General features: G+C 28.0%; 2 protein-coding genes across 4 annotated transcripts in view; one reads left to right on the top strand and one right to left on the bottom strand.

Moving 5' to 3' along the window:
- LOC107439581 (VPS35 endosomal protein-sorting factor-like) overlaps positions 1–13,004 on the bottom strand; it is a 50,115-nt gene extending 37,111 nt beyond the window's left edge. The window contains exons 1-7 of one of the 3 annotated variants that reach the window (XM_043052609.3): positions 12,861–13,004; positions 9,847–9,931; positions 8,722–8,922; positions 7,093–7,234; positions 6,139–6,212; positions 5,111–5,239; positions 668–752 (exon numbers count right to left, since the gene is read on the bottom strand). In XM_043052609.3, the coding sequence (XP_042908543.1) occupies positions 668–752; positions 5,111–5,239; positions 6,139–6,212; positions 7,093–7,234; positions 8,722–8,922; positions 9,847–9,931; positions 12,861–12,874 (730 nt within the window). In that variant the 5' untranslated portion in view covers positions 12,875–13,004. Of the gene's footprint in view, positions 1–667; positions 753–5,110; positions 5,240–6,138; positions 6,213–7,092; positions 7,235–8,721; positions 8,923–9,846; positions 9,932–12,835 lie in introns of all 3 variants that reach the window. The other 2 variants (XM_071180441.2, XM_043052611.3) reach the window with 2 other exon arrangements.
- A 97-nt stretch (positions 13,005–13,101) lies between these two features.
- On the top strand, positions 13,102–15,883 carry LOC107439582 (uncharacterized). Its single transcript, XM_016052225.4, has one exon. The coding sequence runs from the start codon at positions 13,176–13,178 to the stop codon at positions 14,490–14,492; it is 1,317 nt and encodes a 438-aa protein (XP_015907711.2). The 5' UTR covers positions 13,102–13,175; the 3' UTR covers positions 14,493–15,883.
- The last annotated feature ends 5,682 nt before the right edge of the window (positions 15,884–21,565 follow it).

Below are 21,565 nucleotides of genomic sequence, written 5' to 3' on the forward strand. Positions count from 1 at the left end.
GGCATCTTAGTTAAATACTCTGGCATTTCCCTGATTTCTCCAGATTGATAAAATTCCCAGTTATTGGGCCATACTGTTTTAACTCACTCCAAAATATATATATAAAAAATTATAAAAATTTTACATCAAAATGAAAAGCATTGTAAAATTATGTAATCTCTAAAGACAATTATTCATACATAGGTATTAGTAAAATATCTATATGTATCATTGTCTAACAATATTGTATGTATAGCATAAGTAATGTGCATATATTATTATCTAAATTAATGGATTGTCTTAAACATTTTATTGATACAAAAAAAATTGTTCTAATAAATTTTAAATATGTATCAAATTTATTTTAAGCCAAAAGTAAGAATTATATATGTTGAACTTATCCCATTAACTAAAAACTTTGAAACATTTGCTTAAATAATTGCAAGAATCTCTAAAACTTCGTATAACAAAATTTTCTTTGTGAAAAATACCAAACTTCTCTGTGACAAATTTCATATAAAGGTCACCACTGCAATTCTATTAAAATAAAGTTACATTTTTTCGGAAGAAAAACATCGCAGTGTTAGCTGATATAAAACATTAAAAAAATCATAGTAAACAAAAGCATGCAAAAACAATCAAAATATTAATTAATTTAATTTTTTTAAAAAGAGAAGGAATTTCTTACCAAAGTTATCAAGAATGTCTGTAATTAAAACAAATTTGCTTGGGTAGAATTGAATAACAGCTGTATCTACAAGTAGCTTTGCACTCTGAAATGAAAAAAAAGTTAAATATTTTTTGAGAAATACTTAAAAATACACAAAGATAACTTTTGGACACATAAATAAATTTCATGGAAATAGGGGGAAATTGTGATATTGCTATGCATCAGGAAAAGGTATGAAACTAAGGCTTCTTTCAGAATAAAAGGAAACTTACTTCTTAATTACATTTTTTAAAAAGTACGAAATCCGTTTCGTCATTAGTTATAATAGATTTTTGGACAATGTAATTTAAAAATATATAGGGGAAGGGAAGTCACAGAATTTAGGTGTAAGAAATTACTTAAACTAAAATCGAAAAATAATCATTCAAAGAAAAAGAAGAGAGATTTTCCTTTAAAGAAAATTGCATGAAATTTAAAAAAGGGTGCAAATATCGGAGGTGTTTTATTTGAACCCAATTTGCTGAGAGATTCAATGTACTGAAAACTAGCAAAAATCCCCAAAAAATAAATTTTGATATTTTATAATTTAAATTTATGAAAGATTTTAAGATCTGTGGACTATGACTGTCCTTTACACGGCTGTGCAAGAGAAAAATAACTGTGAAAAAATATTTAAAATTGAGGTTTTTATACATCTGCATGATAAGCTATTTATTGCATTTTTTTTCCTTCAAAAATAAAGTTTATTTTATCAGTTCTCAAAAATGTAATTTTAGAATTGATAGTATTAGTGATGCAAAAAAAAGAAGAATAGTTCTTAACCGCTTCTCTTACCAATTTCTTTTGAAGGAAAAAAAAGCAACAAATCAACATATATTTTTTTATTTCATTAATAAATACAAGGAACTAAAACAAAACATAATACACATGTTCTAAGTTGAAATTTTAATTTTTTATGAGTAAAAAATGTTTTTTTTTACCATAAGTTTACTATCCCCATTACTTTAACTTTTGCTCGCGAACGCCATTTTTTAATTCTTTGTTCTACATAAATTCATCAACCATCGTATAAACAATTGTACAAAACATGTCTGCAGTCCCGCAAACATCAAAACTCCCAAACAAAAATTGGCAAACTTCCAATGACAGCAGGTTATTATTATTTCTTGTTTTGCTTCCAGCTGAATAAAAATGTGATAAAACAAAGCGTATTGACGAATTCTGCTATGCCCGAGTTTAATCGGGATGATAAATACTTGCACTATATGCATACCCGAATTAACTCGGGATAATCAGGGAAGTGATTAAACCACTTTTCCGGAAATTTATCATGAAGCACTTCATACTTTTTTCAATTGCACGGCAGGGCACAATTTCAGTATCCCAACACAAATGGTTTTGAAGTTATTAAGGAGTCACACTACTAGCCTCTCCTTATTAATATAAATTCATTGTGGCCGATTAGTGATAGTCAAGATTTGTCCAAGGTTAGCAAACAGCAAAGACAGTTTCTCCTGCTCATCAACAACCAGTTTTATAATGTTACAAGCTTAACTCTCCCCAAACAAAGCAAATATTTTTTGTATTCAATTTTTTTGATATTATTTACCATCATAACTTTCACTATATTTTTTTAAATAATAAATACAGACAGAGTGTGGATAGGATATTTATTTGAGAACCAAACAAAATATTTCAATTAAGTTTCAAAACAAATTTTATCTTCATTAAAATCCTTTAAATACAAATTTAAAACTTTGCATACTCAAGAATTTTCATATAATTCTATAAATATTCAAATAAAATTTCCCTCCCTTTGACGAGTATTTATAACATATCTTACGATAAACATAGAAAATATATTTGTCAGATATTAATATAAAGCTGTAAGCCTACACTGTTGATTACGACGTCAGAATAGGTAAGATGATTCTATCTGTTCGTTTTTGTCCCGTAATGCTTAGAATTTGTCGAATAAATGTGTGATCGTCTAATCATGTGATTTCTTTTTAACACATCTCCACAAATAAAGGGCATCAAATAGCTTCAGAAGTTACTGGAGGAAGAAGTTTAAAAATGGAATAAAAGAAACTTTATTTCTAGAAACGAATATTCCAAACCTAAAGTGAAACTAAATGAATATTCCGAAGTAAAGTGAAACTAAAACTCCTTTCCTGTATGCTACTGGAAATGTCTGAAGATGTGTCAAGGAAATGATATTATTAAATGGTTTGAATCTGGCAGAAACTCTGCTGAATCAGAGAAATTTTAGTAAGCTGAATTTTAGAAGCTGCAGGATATGCAAGTCAGTTCGAGAAAACAAGTTTTGCCATGTCTGTGAAGGTTAACTGAAATTACAATATTGTTCTCTCGAGATAAAACCAAAATAAAGAGAAACAATAAATGCTAAGTTGCATTAAACAATTGATGAATTCTGCAAATTTTTCGGTGACTATGAAATTGAAATACATGTGTCACTTATTTTTCTGTGAATAAAAGAGAAATCTGGAGAAAGATGAAGAGAATTTTTTACTTGCCTGAAATCAGGGAAGAAGATTGCAATTATGAAAAACCACAAATAATGTTATGAGCCAAAATCATACAAGGAATCAACAATAAATCCTTACAAGAAGAATAACTGAGAAAGAAGAAATAGAATTATTTACAAGAAATAATTAGTGAATGCAAAATCGCCAAACTCAGAAAAAGAACTGTGTCATAAAATGAATCATTCTTCTAAAGATAAATCAAAGATTTATAAGATGAAAAGAAAAGCTTTTGTTGAAAAAGTGAATCTGATATATTCGAACTCTCATAAGAAGAAATTATTTTATTTATGAAAGAAGCAAAAAAGGAATCAAAGTTATAGAAATTGCCCTGCATACTGAGAAATATGTAAATTATGCGATGGGAAAAACCACTGGGCTGTCGTTTGTAAACTGAAACCAAAATCTTGCGAATGGGATTATAATAATTCTAAAAGTGTGAGCCCAATAGATGAAAATAAGGACTTATAAATTGTTCATACGGTACTCTAAAATCCTCTTCAGGCTTCTATGTGGCCGCAGAAAGCGCTTGTGAATAATTATAAAGTTGTGTTGAAATTAGATATAGAATCTCAGTGTAAGGATATTTTTTATTTTTTTAAAAAGGAGCCACTTAAGAAGGAAAACAAAACGATTGTTAGAAAAATTCATAAGTTTTTGATTACAGCAATAATGTTGAGCCAATTATAGGTGAATGCAGCTACATTGTAAAACGGGTAAATTTAAAAAACGAATTTAACCTATTAGTTTCTTTTCCAGAATAATCTCTCAGCAAAAATACAGAATTTTCAAAATATCGTCGTACTAACATGTGCCTTTAAAAAAAGAAATATTAATTAAATTTACGATGAAATCAGCCCAGATAAATCACGTCAAAAAGTGATCAATCAGATGCGCGATTTATAACACACGAGTCGTAATATCATATTAAATGTATTGGGATTTCAAAAACCACATGGAAATTAGTTGCAAATTAGTAACTGCAAAAAAAATAAATAAATAAATAAAATAAATAAATAAATAAATAATTGGATTTACGAAAAAGCGGCAAAAATAAGACGAATCAAAAAGTGATTACTCAAAAAAGTTGTGACAAAAAAGTGATTACAAATTTCACATATCGTAATATCATATTAAAAATATTGGATTTCCTTGAAAACCATGCAAAATTCCAAAGCAATTACTAAGGAAAAAGCGATCGAGAAATATAGATTTACAATAGAATGTGTGCGAATTGAGCACATCGAAAAGTTATTACTCAAATGTGTCATTAAAAATTTTCATATTTTTTTAAAAAAAATAATTTTTTCATTGTGTTACGAAGCTTCTGCAGGCCGCACGTCAACAGTAGGCGGGCTGCAGGATGGGCACCCCTAAATTAAAACTTAATAGAAAAACAAAGTTGTACATTTTCTACATATAATGAACTAAAATATTTTCTGCTCATGATATCTAAGTTGTACATTTTCTACATATAATGAACTAAAATATTTTCTGCTCATGATATCTATAATTATCATTATTTTTTTAAGTTTTTCAAAATGTCCAAACTTTTTTTCTTAGCTTTTTTCTATAGCACTTAGCTAATTTTAATTAATTTAAAAGCAGCAGTGTAGCAAGAAGGAGCTGCTAACATGTCATATACCAGCCGATTTCCTTACATGATTCTTTTGGAAGGTAATTGGAAGTAGTTCAAAAAAGTAGTAAGTAGTAGTAAATAATGTAAAGTAGTTTTAAATTTTGTAGCTACTACATTATTTTTCTGCTTGCCAATAGATATATAATCATCTTAATGACATTTATGATCTGCTGAACTAAAAACCAGAAGAAATCAGAAATTGAAACTGCAATAAAGAAATTATTTGAAAGTCAAGTTTGCACTTAATTTTTAACCTGCTTTCTAGTTATTCATTACCTGTATTCCAATTTTAAGAGCTTTTACTCTCTGATCTTGTTCCCATGATTCTCTTAAAGCCTGATTCAATTCTTCAATGCGATTCACATATTCCTGTTGACTCAAGTTCATCATTTCTTTAACAGAGCCCTGCAACATGCAAAAAAAAAAAAAAAAATTAAGCACCTGAAAAGATTAATGCAACATTCCTTCATCATTAAAATTAGAAATTTTTATTTGCTAACAAACCAATCAAATTTAAAACTAATAATGAACAAAAGATACAAAGAAACCTATAATTTAGTATACTATCAAACAGATGACACTGACGAGAAACTGAATAATGATTAATATATATTAAACTACTATTCATTTCATTTAGCCAACAAGTTTAATTATTTATAATGAATAATTTTATTCGACTCACTAAAATTGCCCAAACAATGAACCTTGAATAACTAAATATCAAATTATGTGTAAATGCTTAAATAATGAAACACAAATTGTAAGCGGCATATAAAATGTCTATCGATCACAAAGTGGATATTTATTATCCCAGAATTTTTAATCATATTGTAATAAAAGAGAAATGGGTGCATTGAAAATATTATCAAGACTGAAAATTTTTTGAATTGGAAACTTTCCCCCCTTCCCATTATATTATGCCTCATTGATTAAAATCACACTTTTATATTAAAATAGGGGGCTAAGCCTATTATTTCAAACTCCTCATTAAATACAATGTATGTTTTGAAATAATTGTATTTCCTTTACATAAAACAGTTTTTCCTTTACATAAAAGATAATTCTATTTGCTTATGCATTCACCTCTTCTTTTCACATCTAAACATTTCCTTTCTGATTCTATGAATGAACAAAAATAATTTTGATTAGAAATCATTTTTCAAAATAACATTCAAAATTAAAAGCGTAGTGTTAAAATAGGTTTGGTGAGTTCACACCAAAAATACAATTTACAAAATACAAATATGCTAAGATATTTGTGCATGAAGCTAATTGTTAAATTCTCAAATTTAATGACACAGTACCTCTTCAAAATCATCAAGTTGCTCCAATCTTGTTTTAACTTTGTCACTCACAGTAGTAGTGGGTTTACCGATAACTGCAGAAAAAAATACAAATTAAATTTTCCTTAAAACAGAGTGAAATTGAAAGGGTTTTAACCTAATTTACACAATTTTATTTCAGCTACTACTAGGTTTGGCCTGTTTTTGAAAATTTTAACCAGACACAAAACTGTAACAATACCTAAAAAATTACATTCATATAATGATATAAATATTTTTATTTCTATATTTAATAGGCATATTGCTCACAGTGTTTAGAGTCAAGTTTTAAATACTACTTTTTTATACAATTTAACATAAATTGAAAAAAGAATGTCCAAAAATCAACCTTTTATTACATAGTAACTGTTATTTATGTATAAAACACAACGGACAAACAAAAGATCAACTAGACGGTCTATATTTTGGAAAATGCTTTAAAAAAGGTAATTCCAATGATAGAAAAAGTGCTTTAAATATTTTAATAATTATTTCCATTAAAAGACAAAGTAATATGAAAAGTTAAATTATTCTAAGAGCAAATTTTTGAGAATCCTTTCCTATTTTATTATATTAAAGATTATGTTTTTTTAGACAATTCTATTGAATTTCTTTTTCTTAAAATTGTTGAATTACTGAAAAGTTTAAAACAATAAAAACAGCAGATGGGTAAGGCCCGAACCATGCATATAATCGGCCAACAGAACTATCAAATTTTATGATTTTTCCTATAATTGTTAATTAAAATCAAATGATATTTGACTGAAAATCTTCAAATTGTTAATTTTAAAATCTGCATTTGTATTCATATTAAAATGGGATGATCTGAATAATCACAAAAATAAGGACTAAATATATTTTATCAGTAATACCAGGCCAACTACAAACCCTGAAAACATAAATTTGTAATGAATTTTTAAAAGTGATAGTGTTTACCTTTTTCACCACCAGATAAGAAACTTGTAGCAATGGATAATTTTTCAGAAGTTGTGTATTTACTAAGAATAGCAACCTTTTTTGAAGACCATGGCTCAAATGAGTCATCCAAATGACATTTCCTAGATGCAGATAGTTCTTTCTAGTTAATGAGAATCAGTGTTAGTCACCTATTTTAATGGTTATAAATACTAACAAAACTAAAATAAGAAAATCTTAGCAAATAAAGTATAAGATTGAATATTTTTTTAATATGTTATTTGAAGTTTAATAAAGAACAAATTTAGTTATAATTTAACTCTAAATTTTACACACTTGGTAAAAAAATTAAATGGCCACTATGCTTATCTAACAGGAACTAAGCATGGAATTTTCTTCAAGTTTGTCCATGTAGTTCAATAGTCAATAACTTTAACACATAGCTCAGAAAATTGGTAAAATCGAATGGGGAGTCTGAAAATAAGTTTGCCCCATGAAATCAAACAGGTAAATAATATAGTGGTTGCATTTGAAAGACAAACTATTGGGCATCATTCAACTATGATCAAGCAGATAGGCTCTCAGCCTGCAGTTTTGTTGATGGACTTTTTGGTAAATGGTATGGTATATACCTGTCGAAATTTAAAGAAGCTATTCAGCCTTTTTACATCAGGCATTCTGTTGTTAGATGACAAAGTGAGGCCACACTCAGCAACGGAAATCTTCAAAACTAAAATCCTGGTTGAGAAAATGAGACCATCCACCATCATACAGTCCTTATCTTGCTGCCAGTGTCTTTTATCTGTAGTAAAAGAGTAGTAGTAGAAGAGTAACCTCCCATATATTTTTCTTCTTTCCTACATACCTCTGCCCACACCCACTAGGGGAGACTTACTTTTGGTCTCACCCTCATATATTTAAACAATTCATTATGTACTTTAAGTAAAAATTAAGTAAATTGTAAGTCTGAGAGACATTTCATAACCAAACATTTAATTCCTATATGCAAAGCAGAGTTGGCAAGGTTTAAGACAGGATGGATTAATCCAAGGTTTAAACAGTCTTGTCTAAAACTGTCTTAAATTGCCCAAAACTCTTTTATTCAAACACATTATGTCACAATTTAAAAAAATATTGTGAAAAAATAAAGGGTTAATTTTTGAACAAGAAACAGAATGAAGACAAGTTTTTGTTTTATTAAAAAAGTTTATTATTATTTTAATACTGCATTATTTATCCTTATACAAAAACATAATTTATCAGTATTAAAAGCATATTTATTTGTATTTAAAGAACAATGTATTCGCTTTTGTGTTCATTGAATTGTGGAGCTTCAAAAGTTATAAATCTTTTTCTATTATATTAAATTATTTTCCATTAATAAGTTAAAGCAAATTATATAAAAAGTGTCAAATATTTATCAATATATGTAATTATTATGTGCACAATGGTTACGCATGTAGAATTTTTACTTTTCACATTACATTTTTACTTTACATGTTCAAGGTTTTGGACACTTTAAAACAGTTTTAGTCAGTTTAAGACAGTAAAACATACGTGTCCGGTCCAAAACCAGTTTAGTACGTCCGAATCTCCAACCTTCACGCAAAGCAATAAAATATTTTATAAAGAACTTAAAAGAGTACTGACAGCTCTTTCATGCTCCTCTGCCATCTGACTAAGGGGATCCAAGCTAGCAGCAAACTGTGAAAGCGGATCAATTCCATCTAGAGCTGAGCTCAGAGGGTGAAAATTTGAAAGTGGACCCTTTTTCGGTGTTCCCGATACAGAAGATGAATTGCTGTTGGCATTGCTGCCTCCAAATCTCCGTTTTATTTTACTTTCTTGAATCTAAGAAAAAAAACATACAGACATAGATTAATTTTAATTACAATTAAAAGTCAGCGAATGTCACGATTACGCCCGGTGGCTGAGTGGTAGCGCTTTGCGCTGCCGTGCCACAGGTCCTTGGTTCGATCCTTGGGCCGGGCAAGGCCGACTCAGCCTTTCATCCCTTCAGTGGGTCGATAAAATGAGTACCAAGCATGCTTGGGAACTAACACTGGGGGTTCCGCGTTCGGCTGACCACCTGACCGGAACATATGCTCCTGCACCCCAGAGCCCAAGGTCAAGAAAACTGAGATGGGCACAGTCGGCCTTGGCCCTCTTAATGGGCTGTCGCGCCACTGAGTTAGTTTTTTTTTTTAAATGTCACGATAAAATATAATTTAAACACAAGGCCTGCAGAGATAATAGTTTTTGTTTATTTACGCTAAAAGGTTATTGTCGTTTTATGAAAAATGGCAAACAAAATCTAATCTTTAAAACTGTTGGAAGTTTAGATTTGGTCTCCGATTTATTCAAGTTGATTATAAAAATGGCTTTAAATATCTATATGAAGACGGTAAGCATTTTAAAGAAAATAAATAAATAAAAGTGTTAGGGATCTTTTCTTAAATTTGAATAGTTACACCATTGATTAGTCTCATAAAAATAAGTAAAAATCATTCATATGATAAATTAAATTTTCATGAAAAATCAATGAGAAATGGGGATTTTGAAGGGAAAAAAAAGACAAATTTATTAAACATTGATATAAAAAAAATACAGCAACTGCTCAACTTTTAAAAAAATCTTAATTTAATTAAAAAATAAATCATCTAATTTAGTAGTTCTCTATCTGTTTCTTTACACTTTTATTTATTGATACAATCATAAATTATATGCATGTGTTTTTTTTTAAAATAAAAAAGAAATCAAAGAATAATTTTTAACCGTTATTATGGAAGGTTTCAAAGGATGTTCAAAAACTTCTTCCCTTTTAGGTGACTCAACAACATAGATTTTCAGAGATGACTTCCTAAAAGAAAAGATGAATAATTAAAAAGAACATACATATTTGAAAGAACATTCAAACTTGTAAGTCACAAATCATCAGCTACAACTATCAATCCATACACTTTATGCGATCTTAATAAACTTATAGATGATATATAATATAACCAAACAGATCCCCCATGGCAGAATTTTTTTGGGCTTTCTGCAACATCTCTCTCTAACACTAATACAGTAGAGAATCATTTATCTGGTATCCAGTAACCGGGAAAAATTTAGCTTGATTTTCCCGCTATTTTAAAGTACTATAACAATTATAAAAAATAAAAAAAAGTGGAAATTTGACTCATCCTTAAAGTTGAATAGAGGGAAAGAGGGGAATTCTTCTCCTCACTTGCCCAGAGGAACTTCAATTCTTCTCCTGACCTTGAAGATCATTAGATCCAGAGGGGGCAGGGAAGGGACAAATATTTTATTTTCTCCTGTGTTTACTTTCTTTTTCTGATAAGCTACCTTCAATCAAACTTAAAGGAGTGGCAAGATGATTTCCTTTTCTCTTTTATTTATGAGGGGGTGGGAAAAATGCATTGCACAGGCATAGCAATGAATGTTTGAGTTAAGGAACTTGAAACATCTGGCTAAGAGTATTGATTTTAAAGGTGAAATGTGAGCTTTATTTTAAATCATCCACTTCAGTTTTGTTATTTATTATGGTGAATTGTTTTATTATTTCGGATAATGCATTATTTAATCACCAGTTATATTCATCTATTTGACATCAATTGACAAAACAATATTTTTTTGTTGAATAAATTCTGATTTCTTAGAAATGCAATATTATTAGCAAGTTTTTCTTGATGTGCAATCACATCTGCTTTCGTTAAAAATAGTCTTTCAATAAAAAAAAAAAAAAAATTAAAGAAGAAGATTGCTTATTAATTTAAACATATAATTATTTGTTAATAAAAGCCAGCAGGCAGTTATTTTATAAAGAAGATAGTTTTTTTTTTTAATTTTGATTCTGTTTTCTGATTCAACTGTGTTTTTTTCTTTTAGGATCAATTTCGTACTCAATAAACTAATCCTCTTTATTCATAAATTTTATCATTAAGTTTTTTTTAAAATTCCGTTTATCTTATAATATCCTGTCTCTTCGAGGTTTTAATACTTATGTTAGTGCTTTTTTCAAACATCGTTTCCGTTCCATAACTTTCAAGTGTTGTTTTGATTTAGATTAATAAGTTTTCTTTTCAACCTCCCCCCCCCCAGTATAATTAGGTATGAAATATATTGTGATTTTTAATCATTGGTTTTGTTTTATATTAGTTAATTTTGGGATTTTAACTATTATCAAAAAATAAATATGCAAATTTTGTATTTTTTAAACTTGTTTTCTTGTCTAAATTTGCAAATGTTTTTATCCTCTTAAATGTTATTTTTCTACCATTTTTTTTAATTTAGGAGATCTTTTCGTTTTTTTCCCTATTTTTAAATATGTTTAACTTTTTCCATGTAATTTGGGTTTGATAAAACATTGAATAACGGCACTTTTGGCCGATCCAGAAAACCGGGAAATTCAGACATCCGGGATAGCGATGGTCCCGAGCATCCCGGTTAATTGGTTCTCTACTGTATCTTTTTGCAAGATACTTAAAAACAACAAATAAACATGTTACTAATTGAATGTAACGGAAGCATTAGCTTTAAAAGGATTTTTAAAAAATCGGATAAAATTAAAAAAAATTTTTAAATTGAATATGTAAGATTTTTATTTTTATTTAATATTATGGGCGTTATTCTCACATTTTGTAGGTAGATAACACACTAATTATTTCCTTTTTCACATTTTGCAATTCTTCATCACATTAAAAAAGAATGTAAAAAAATTGTGTAATCTATAGCAGTAACTGCCGGAAAAAAGATCGAGAGCGAAATCACAGGAATTGAACTTTTTAAAAAGGGGTTACTAAATTAGTGTTTTCATTTCGAAATTCAATTGTTATATTCCCCCCTTTCCTATGTGCAAAAAATGCCTCTTTAGAATACATTTATGAAGAAAAGATAAAATATTTCGAAAATTTCTGTAGAAAAGAAAAGCAAAAGTTTTTACTTCTCAAAGGAAAAATCTTTCAACAAGAACTCTGTAACATTCTGCGACAATGTCGCTGTGTTGCAACGATTCTGAAACGGAGAACAGATCTAAACTAATAAACTTTAACTCTTTTTTTACCTTCATTCATCCTTTTATTCTCTGACACCGAACATCATTAAATGGTGTCAGAAGTGGGATTTGAACTAACGCCCACATTCGTGGACCAGAATTAGATGTACTGATATAAATGTGAAATAGATTAAACAAAGCAAGTTAACATAAAAACAAGTTTTTGATTTTCTTTAAAACAATGAAATAAGACAATTTATTTTATTTACTACAGATTTTAATTTTTATCTTATTTCCTAGGTTTATTTATGACACTTTTAACAACTTTTATTTTGTAAACAATTACAAACTATGAATAAATTATAATTTATTATAAATAAATCCATTTGAAACTGTATTACTGTGCTAAAAATTGTTTTATAATAATAATAATGCATACAAATGCACGATTCAAAACAATTATAAATTAAATAGAAAATTTTATTGGGAAATGTTTATGTTACTTGGCAAACAGTAAAAAAAAAATATATTAATTTCAATTGTCAAAATAATGTGTTTATTACTACATTTTATTCTTCAATTCATCCAGCATCAAACAAAAATCGCTGATGACGTTCAATAAAATTTCATTTTTATACCAGAGCAAATATTTCATTTATACGGTTTTATTAAGAAAAGAAAAGATACTGACAAGGGGGTGTTAATTGGTTTAAGACTGTAAAATGATGAATAAAAAATCCTACTCAACAAAGTTAAACAAAACATTACATTGAAAATGAAAGGAAACAATTACCACTCTTGAGACATACTGAAAAATCTAAATATATTTAAAATATCCGGTTGTTAACTATAATTGGAAAGTTCACATTTGTTTAGTTATATTTTGATCATGATGACTGAAGGGAGGTTTTGAAACTCTTAGCTGTTTGCCTCTTACAGCTTGCTTTGCTCAAAAAGTGCTACAAAAAAGTTTAGAAAGCTACAAGCAAGCTTTTGACTTTCTCTTATGAATGCAAAAATCTATGCAAGCTGCAAAAACTTACAAGCTTGACTCAAAATAATTGGAAGCTGTGTTCCTCTACGAACTTTAAATAACTCGTATTAATTAATGCAGATTCCAATTGAAACTATTATCTTTAGAAAAGATTTATCAAAAGCAATAATGTTTGCTGAAGGTGAATTACGAGACTTAGTTGTTCAAAATTTAGAATCGTGCGGATTTTTGAATAAAATTAAGGCTGAGCTACGAGCTGGGGTATTTCTTGCTTTGTCTGAAGAAGAAAGTTTTAAAAAAAAGATTCCTTTGTTTAACAAGCAACTTGAAAACTTCTTAAATACGGATGAAGGGAAACTTGCTGTATCAGTTGTGCGTGAGTTCTTAGAATATTTCAACCTCAGTTTCACTTTGTCAGTGTTTGATCCAGAGGTCTCTAGTTCTACTGCCAGTCGAAAAAGCTTATGCGAAGATCTTAATTTAAAGGAAACGGAATTTGACGGACCCATTTTGTCAGCTCTGTTAAAAACGCATAGCTCTTCAAAATTTGTTAGTTCTAAAAATAATGAAGACAATGTTAAAAAATTTCAAGATTTAATGGATAAGAGTTCTGTTAGTGATAAGCTTAATGAGAAAAATACTCTAAATAGCTTTCAAAAAAGTACGAAGCAGACGAAAGATATTTCTCTAGAGAGCAGTGAAACCAATAAAAACAGCAACACTTCATTTTCTGTGAACAATGTGGGAAATAACAGAAATTTTTTTGATTTTAGTAAGCCTGAAGAGAAAGACATATTTAAAGATCAGTCTATTGATAATTTTTTTGATGATCCTGTACCCTCTGAAAAGTCGAACATTTTTATGGGTAGTTCATTAAAAGAACCAAAATCACTTTCTTCTACTTTATTAGCCTCTGAGAAAGAAAGTCTTAGTGCTCTAAGTAAGCAGAAAATACTTTCTTCGACTTTTTTTACATCTGAAAAAGGTAGCGCATTAAATGATGAGATAAAAGTCTCTTCTTTTTTAACATCCGAGAAAGATAGCGTACTGCAGGATCAGAAAAGGATATCTTCTACTTTATCGTTATCTGATAAAGGAAGCTTATCGTCGCTGAGAGATTTGCCTTCTTTGATGAAGCAGGATAAGAGTAAAAATAAAGAATTGCAGGAAATAACTGATATTGGCCACGTTGATAAAGACGATTTTGCAAAGAAAGATATAGATCCTGAATCATCTGAAGAGATTGACCGACAGATGAATTCTGAGGAAAGTATTGAAGAGGAAATTGAGGAAGAATTTTCTGCCGGATTAGATGATTTGTTAAATAGTAGTCTATCTTTAGGAGATGATGCTACTTCTGACCAGACAGTGTCACAAGCTAGTGTTGTTGATGGAGTTGATCACATTGAGACTTGCAACACTGTAAATTAAATGTGAAATTATTTACATAAATTTGTTTTGTAAAGTATCAAAAATACCAGGGGCGCAGACAATTTTCAGACCATAATATTTCCCCAGAATGCGGATTTATTGGTTTGAAATTTCTCCCAAATTTATAGCGCTTTTTTTTAGTTAAAATGTTTTCTTAATATATTATTAGAAGAAAATGTTTTGATAGTATTTATTCCTTTAACAAGGAAAAAACAAATTATTTTATACAGTTCTTGAATAAACTGGCATCTGTGTTAAAAATAATAAAAATCAAAATATATTAAAATGGTAATAATTTATAAAACTAAATTTAAAGCCCTACTTATAATTGTAAAAAATTTGAACTAATAAATAAGCAAATTGTAACATTCTTTTTTTATATATAAGGAAAAAATTGTATAGCATTTTTTTCTTTCTCATTTGACCTAAAGTTTCTTCCAGGCTGCTTTTATTTTCTCTAAACTTCGTTTACGTGATGATCTGACATATTCTGCACCCTTGCTAAAAACATGAAAATTGTCGAACATCTCTATTCATAACACAGTTTTCTCGCTAAGTATTTTTATAAAAGTGGCCCACGATACCTGCCTTTTTATTAAGGCTAATATGCCCACCTTGCCCTTTTCATGAAAGTACTACCCATTTTTTTCAGAAAAGAATCCTTTTTTTATAAAGTTATTAAAAAGTGCAACATGTTTTGTTTAGTAATACATTTTGGGACTTGTTTAATATTTTGATAAGTCACATCTTTAAAATATTTCTCGTTTTGATATGCACATGTTTTGAGCTATTTACCTGTTTTCATACTTTTCAAGCACCCTGTATATTAAAACTTGACATAATATTTTAGACATTTAAGTGCTACCTAATTTTCTTATTGTTGTTTTGATAATATTACATCTTGTTGCAGCAACATAGAATATCATTTTTTGTTGCACTTATCTATTAGAGAAATAACTTAAGTGATTTAGTGAATAACAAATGTTTATAATCATTCAACAATTTTTTAAAAAATAAGCAAATTCGAGCAGTTATAAATAAGAAGAAATCAGAATTCTGGATTCAAAAAAGAAGAATATGTAATTTTTTTCAATATATATATATATATATTCTATTGTGTGTATATGAAAAAAATATTTTTTAGATAAAAATTTTTTCTTTCTGTCATTTAATTTTATAATTGTTAAAAAGTGACAGTTTTTTTAAATATCTTCTATGTAAATATATATATTATAATGTGTATAAAAATTCAGATAATTCTTTCTTCCAGGATGCAAATTAATCAGGATTAATTTTTTTGATTTTATTTATTATTTTATTTTGCTGTTTCTCTGTAATTAATAATATATTTTTATTTCATTTTCAATAAATGTATTCATATTTTTGTGTTATTGCATGCATTATTATTTGATACAGTAAAACAGTTTGAAAAATTTGATACAGTAATACAGTTTGAAAAATTTGATACAGTAATACAGTTTGGAAAATAAAGCAATTCAATTTTATATCAATTGCAATGTATTAAATTTAATTTAATATTAATTGGAGCTCTTGAAGTATCTTTTAAAAAATCTAATTTTAATTTTATGAAAAAAATCATAAATCCTGATTCAAATTACTTTATTTAAGTGTAGTTTCTTTTTTTTTTTACCTATTTTTTTCTACCTAAAATTCATTAATAGTCTTACTTAATAAATAATTTCAAAAATTTAAAACATCAAATTGAAGGAATGTTCACCAACGGTAAAAAATTATTGCAGGAATAAAAGCTCCTTAGTTCAACAATTTAATCATTATAAAATTACAAACTCAGAGATTATGTTCGAATTCTGCGAATCATTCGCAAATAGGTTTCCGTGGAAAGTTTGTTGTATCTAAATTATTGTCCATTTATTTAATTATAATTTAAGATAAATAATGAATTGATTTGGTCAAAATCACTCTAACATCCACTAATTTTTACAGAATTGTTTTCGAATTTTCTGGCTAGGAGGTTTGTTTTGAATTAAACGAATAATATAATAGTTGCAAAATTGTAAGTTCATTGTATTATATTGCACTTAAAAATTATACACTTGTCTGCAATTTTAGTTCTTGAAAGGAATATTGCTAAAAATTTATACTGTAAATTCATATTTTAAACTAAGTTAATGATTCAATAAAATTTTTAAATGTTGAGTTGAGGGATCACTCACTAAGTTGCTTCTGTATCAAGTTGTGTACTTGTATTATCATTTTGAATCTATTATTCAAACTAAAATCTTCTGATTTAAGAGGTATTGCAGCATTTCTGTGTTTTAAATTTCTTCGATCATTATCAAACTGATGTTTTCAATAAGTACTCAAGCTATTTCTAAATTATTAGTTTAAGAAATAATAATTTGAAATATCCAACAGAAGAATAATTTTTTTAATAATTATTTGCAATGGAGTTTTTCTTCCTCACAACATTTCTTTATTTAAAATATTGGTAAATTTTTAATTGACAAATAGGGTAAGAAAACATCGGATTTATTTAAATCTTTTATAAATACATATATAAAGTTTGGAAATTTTTTAAAAGAGAAAAAAAGTTATAAAAATAACAGTTTTGAAATATTTAAAAAATCAAAAAGCGGTTAAAGAAAAATAAGGAATTCCTTACTTTTTTTTCCTTTTCTTAATTTTTTCTCTATATTTTTTAAAACTTACTATATGAATTCTATGTACCTGCAGGTTATGCGCAATGAATAAAACTTATTATTTTTCTTAATTTATTCGATAATCTCTCTTTTCTTTTTGTTATACATATACAGTCAAACCCCGCAATAGTGAACCTTCAAGGGATTTCAGTTCACTATATCCGATACGTAGGCGATTTAACTTATGGTTCTTTAAATCCTCCCTTTTATTTTCTGGCATCTAAATTTTTTTCATGAGCAGAAATTATTAACTGCCTATTTTTTCATATGTTACATACTGCAGATTTGTACAGTTTATATTCTCTGCAAATATCAGCTTGATTGCATCCATTTTCTGATAATGCCTATTTTATCACCAATGAAGAACGTTTTACGTTTACTGCTCGTCAAATTTGTGACACTTGTTTGCAGCCTTTTTTAAACTGAACTAAAAAAGGAGTTGAAATGAGGTCCTTATCAACACATATTAGTGTTCAACCCTTTGACCAATAATGAATAAATACTCATTCCCTCTGACAGAAAATGCATATTCATCCCCTGACACCTTAAGGTACATCATCTGCCTTGGTTGGAAACATCTGCTTGGTTTGTTTAGGGATGGGAAAGTGAGATAAAAAAAAGCAAACAAGAAAAAATGCTTATCGCTACATTCCCCTCTATAGATGGTTTTAAAAATCAGTATGCATATTTATTTTGATGTAGAAATTTTAAAATTATTTTAAAAAAATGAAGAAAAAAATCCATCCAAGACAGAAGAAAGTTCACTGCATCCAACTTCCTCACTTTTTTGGTTCACTATATTCACAAAAAATAACATTATATGTGTATAGCAAGTCACGGGACCGAACATTTCGTTCACTATATCGGGGTTTGACTGTATATATGGGCAAATCTCTAGAACCTTTAACCTATGGTGTCTTCAATCTTTTCTTATAAATATATAACATAATAAGGGAAAATTAATTCAAATAAAATTACAGGAGTAACTATGCATTACTAACTTTCAGATACGTACAGTTTTGATCGCGAGTAACTTGATTTTGACCTTCATTTCTTACTTCAATCCTACGTTTGACGACTTTTCAGGAGTGTCGCTTAGAGAGTTTAACATACTTTTTATTTTTTTTTCAATATGTATTCTGTTAAAAAAAAACTGAAAATCACTAAAAACATAATTAAGTGTATCAGATGTACTAGTATAATATTTTCTTGAATGATATTTTTCGTAAATATTGACGTTTGCAAACACTTAAAGTTTGTCGCGAAATTTTGGCGCGTCAAACCGTGACCATCGAAAATTGAAAAAAAAGGTATACAATCCAATTCTGCGAGTGATATTCCAAAAGCTTATTTAAAGTAGAACAAACTTGTATCATTATTATAGATGAATATTTTTATTTGCAATAATTATAAATTAATCGAATTTATCCCAAACTGTCATTCGGTGAGGTAGCAGTAACGATGTCAAGACCGTAACCTGACGCAGATCTAAAAAGTAATTGTTAAAATCAATCAAAATTTTGATCACACGTTTGTCATTGCCCAATTTATTTTCTGTGTTGTGTGCATTGCATCTGAGTAAAGTTTTCGATCTATTCCCTAGGTTGTCCAGACTGTAACCACAGGATTAATTAATTGAATTTAACATATCAGAACTTAGTTTTTTCCCTGTTTTATTAATTGAAAATATTTTTTGACTGAAAATAATTAAAGTAGGTTTTTTTATAACAATTTAACTTAATATTAAAATTTTTCAATTCATTTATGATGCTAATAATTTTTGATGAAAAATAAAGGGTAAATAAGGAAAATTCAAAAATTTTAATATTTTGTTTATACTTATAAGGGCATCGAAATTTTTGATGTTCACGATTATTTTCTAATATTTCATACATTTTCAAACAATTCTGGAGGTTTAAAATAGTGTGCCTATATATTTCTTTTAAATTTTTTTTTTATCAAAAAGTTAAAGGTTCTAGAAATTTGCCCATATATATATACCTATATATATTCCAAGCTTCTGATAAATGTACTTATTTAAAACATTGGTTGGGAGGGAAAAAGTGGCTATATGTCAATATTTCAAATAAAAAAAATTTTCTGGAGCTATGATCGATTAAATTTTTTTTTAGTTAAAAGCAAGAAAGAGATAAAAATACATTTTAGGCGAGTATTTAGTACTGCTTTGAATTTTTTTTCCTCCATATGTGCCAAATTAAGAGAACTAATGTGACTGTGTAATTTAATTTGGTCTCCCTCTAGAATGTGGCCTCGAAAACCCAGGATTTAAAACAAACATTATAGCTAAAATAGGTCATGCATCTCATTAAAATGAATTATTACAAACTCATCACTGAATAAATAAAATCATAGTAATTTTTGTTCAAGTGGATTATTCTGATGAATTTTAAGGAGCAGAAGATAATTTATCAGTTAGATATCCTATTCAAGAATAAATTATTTCAGATCTGAAAACACTTAAAAAAGAAAACCCCAATTATTCTGCTTAGAACAAGTAAACTAAATAATAATAAGTTTTAAAAGCATTTGTATTTAAAGAAATATAAAACTAAATTGGCCATGATTGAAATGTTTATATCCAGCAAATTATTTACAGATCATTTATAAAAAGTCATAATTTAAAAGTTTCACGCCACTCTAATCTAATTTTTGTCTCCTTTTTTTAAAGTCTGTTTTGAAATTTAATAATTTATATGAAAAAATCGATACAGGTACTTCAGTGAGAAGAATACCACCTAGCGAGAAGAACAATTGAAGATTAGCTACAGTTATCTGACCCTCCAAGAAAAAGAATGAACTTGGGAGACAAAAGTTGCTTTCCTCCCCTATTCGAAGGTGATTTAAGTTTCAAAGGCAATATTACAAAAAGTTCTAATTATAAAATTTTTTTAACTAATATTATGGGACATTTAAAAAAATTTGTTTTGTTTTTTTAAATGTTAATGATTCTTAAATAAGAAAAAATTGATTCTAAGTGTGACAAGCCCACCATAGACTTTACATATTAAAAGCTTAATCAGGAAGTTTCTCCCAGCAACCACAGCTGGGACATCGAATTTTTCACTGCAGTTGGACTGCCTCCCTCAAATATTAGTACACCATGGAATATTATAATAATACATGTTATATGGAATATTATAATATAGTATGGTTGTATAATTTCAACGACCATCACTTTGTAGACAGATAATTTCATAGACTAAGTCATTTCATCAACAGGGTCGTCTTGTCAACAGGCTACTATTTGTAGACAAAGCCACGTGTAAAGTTTTAGGGTTAATTAGATCATGTGTTAAGTCACTAGCAATTTTTCATTATTTAGTGTATTTGAGTTTTAATTTTTTAAACCTAGCCTGGAGTAGAATATTTATAGTATGTTGTAGTTGCAAGAAAAGCATTTTTTAAAATTGCCTATTCCTTTTCATAGCTGCCAACTTGTTAAAAACAAAAATAGGAACACAAAACATAAGCTAATCCGGGGTAATTGTGACAAAGTAAGAAACCCTGAAAATTTTATGTGCAAAAATTCGATGTCAATTTATAAACCATACATAACATAATTTTTTGAACTAACAGTTTTAATTAATTATTAGTTACTGATGGAGAATATCACAACTTTATTGTAACTTACTCAAGAAAAAACTTATTTCTTACAAGAATCTGGATAATGTATAATTTTTTTTAAATAAATATAATCATTGAAAATTTTCTGAAATATTGTATCCCACAATCTTAATTCATCTAGACATCTCTGCTACAATTCTTATTCTAGCAAACTTTATTGTATAGTTTACCTTTTAGTTAATATTGAGCAATAATCCACCAAACTTTGGCGTAAAATTCACCTATTAGTTGAAATCTAGCAGTACTTACTGAATTTCATATAATTAGTAAAAATTCTAAATATTTAAAGAACTCTTATCTTGGAAAATATAAAAGCTACAAGCTTCATATTGCTCTTAAATTGCAGATAATTTAATTTAGTAAAAAAACAGCAATTTACTTAATTTTTGTAATATCAATACTTAAGAAGATATTTGTAAAACAAAACAGTAAAAATTTAGGCGATTTTTTTCAACACACACGTCTTAAGAATAGGAAATATATAGGTCTCAAGAATCAATGTACCAACCAATACAACATATCAAGATTATCCTAATTTCTGTAATCATTCATGATAATTTAATGGACTTTTAATACTTAGCATGCTAATTTAGTATACCTGTTAAATGCATAAAAAAGTTAATTTTTAAATAATGTTAACTGGTAAAAAGTATAATTTCTTAAATGCACAATAAAACATCTAAAATTAAATGTATCCATTAAAAATTACATTTGATTGTTTGTCAATAAAAGAATAATAAACCAAAA

The sequence above is a fragment of the Parasteatoda tepidariorum genome, chromosome 1, assembly GCF_982258835.1.
Source record: "Parasteatoda tepidariorum strain Cologne lab strain chromosome 1, Ptep-v5.0, whole genome shotgun sequence".
Taxonomy (NCBI): domain Eukaryota; kingdom Metazoa; phylum Arthropoda; class Arachnida; order Araneae; family Theridiidae; genus Parasteatoda; species Parasteatoda tepidariorum.

Bases quoted from the DNA above. Each gene is read 5' to 3' on its own strand.
- LOC107439582 (XM_016052225.4), top strand. From the start codon at position 13,176: ATGCAGATTCCAATTGAAACTATTATCTTTAGAAAAGATTTATCAAAA.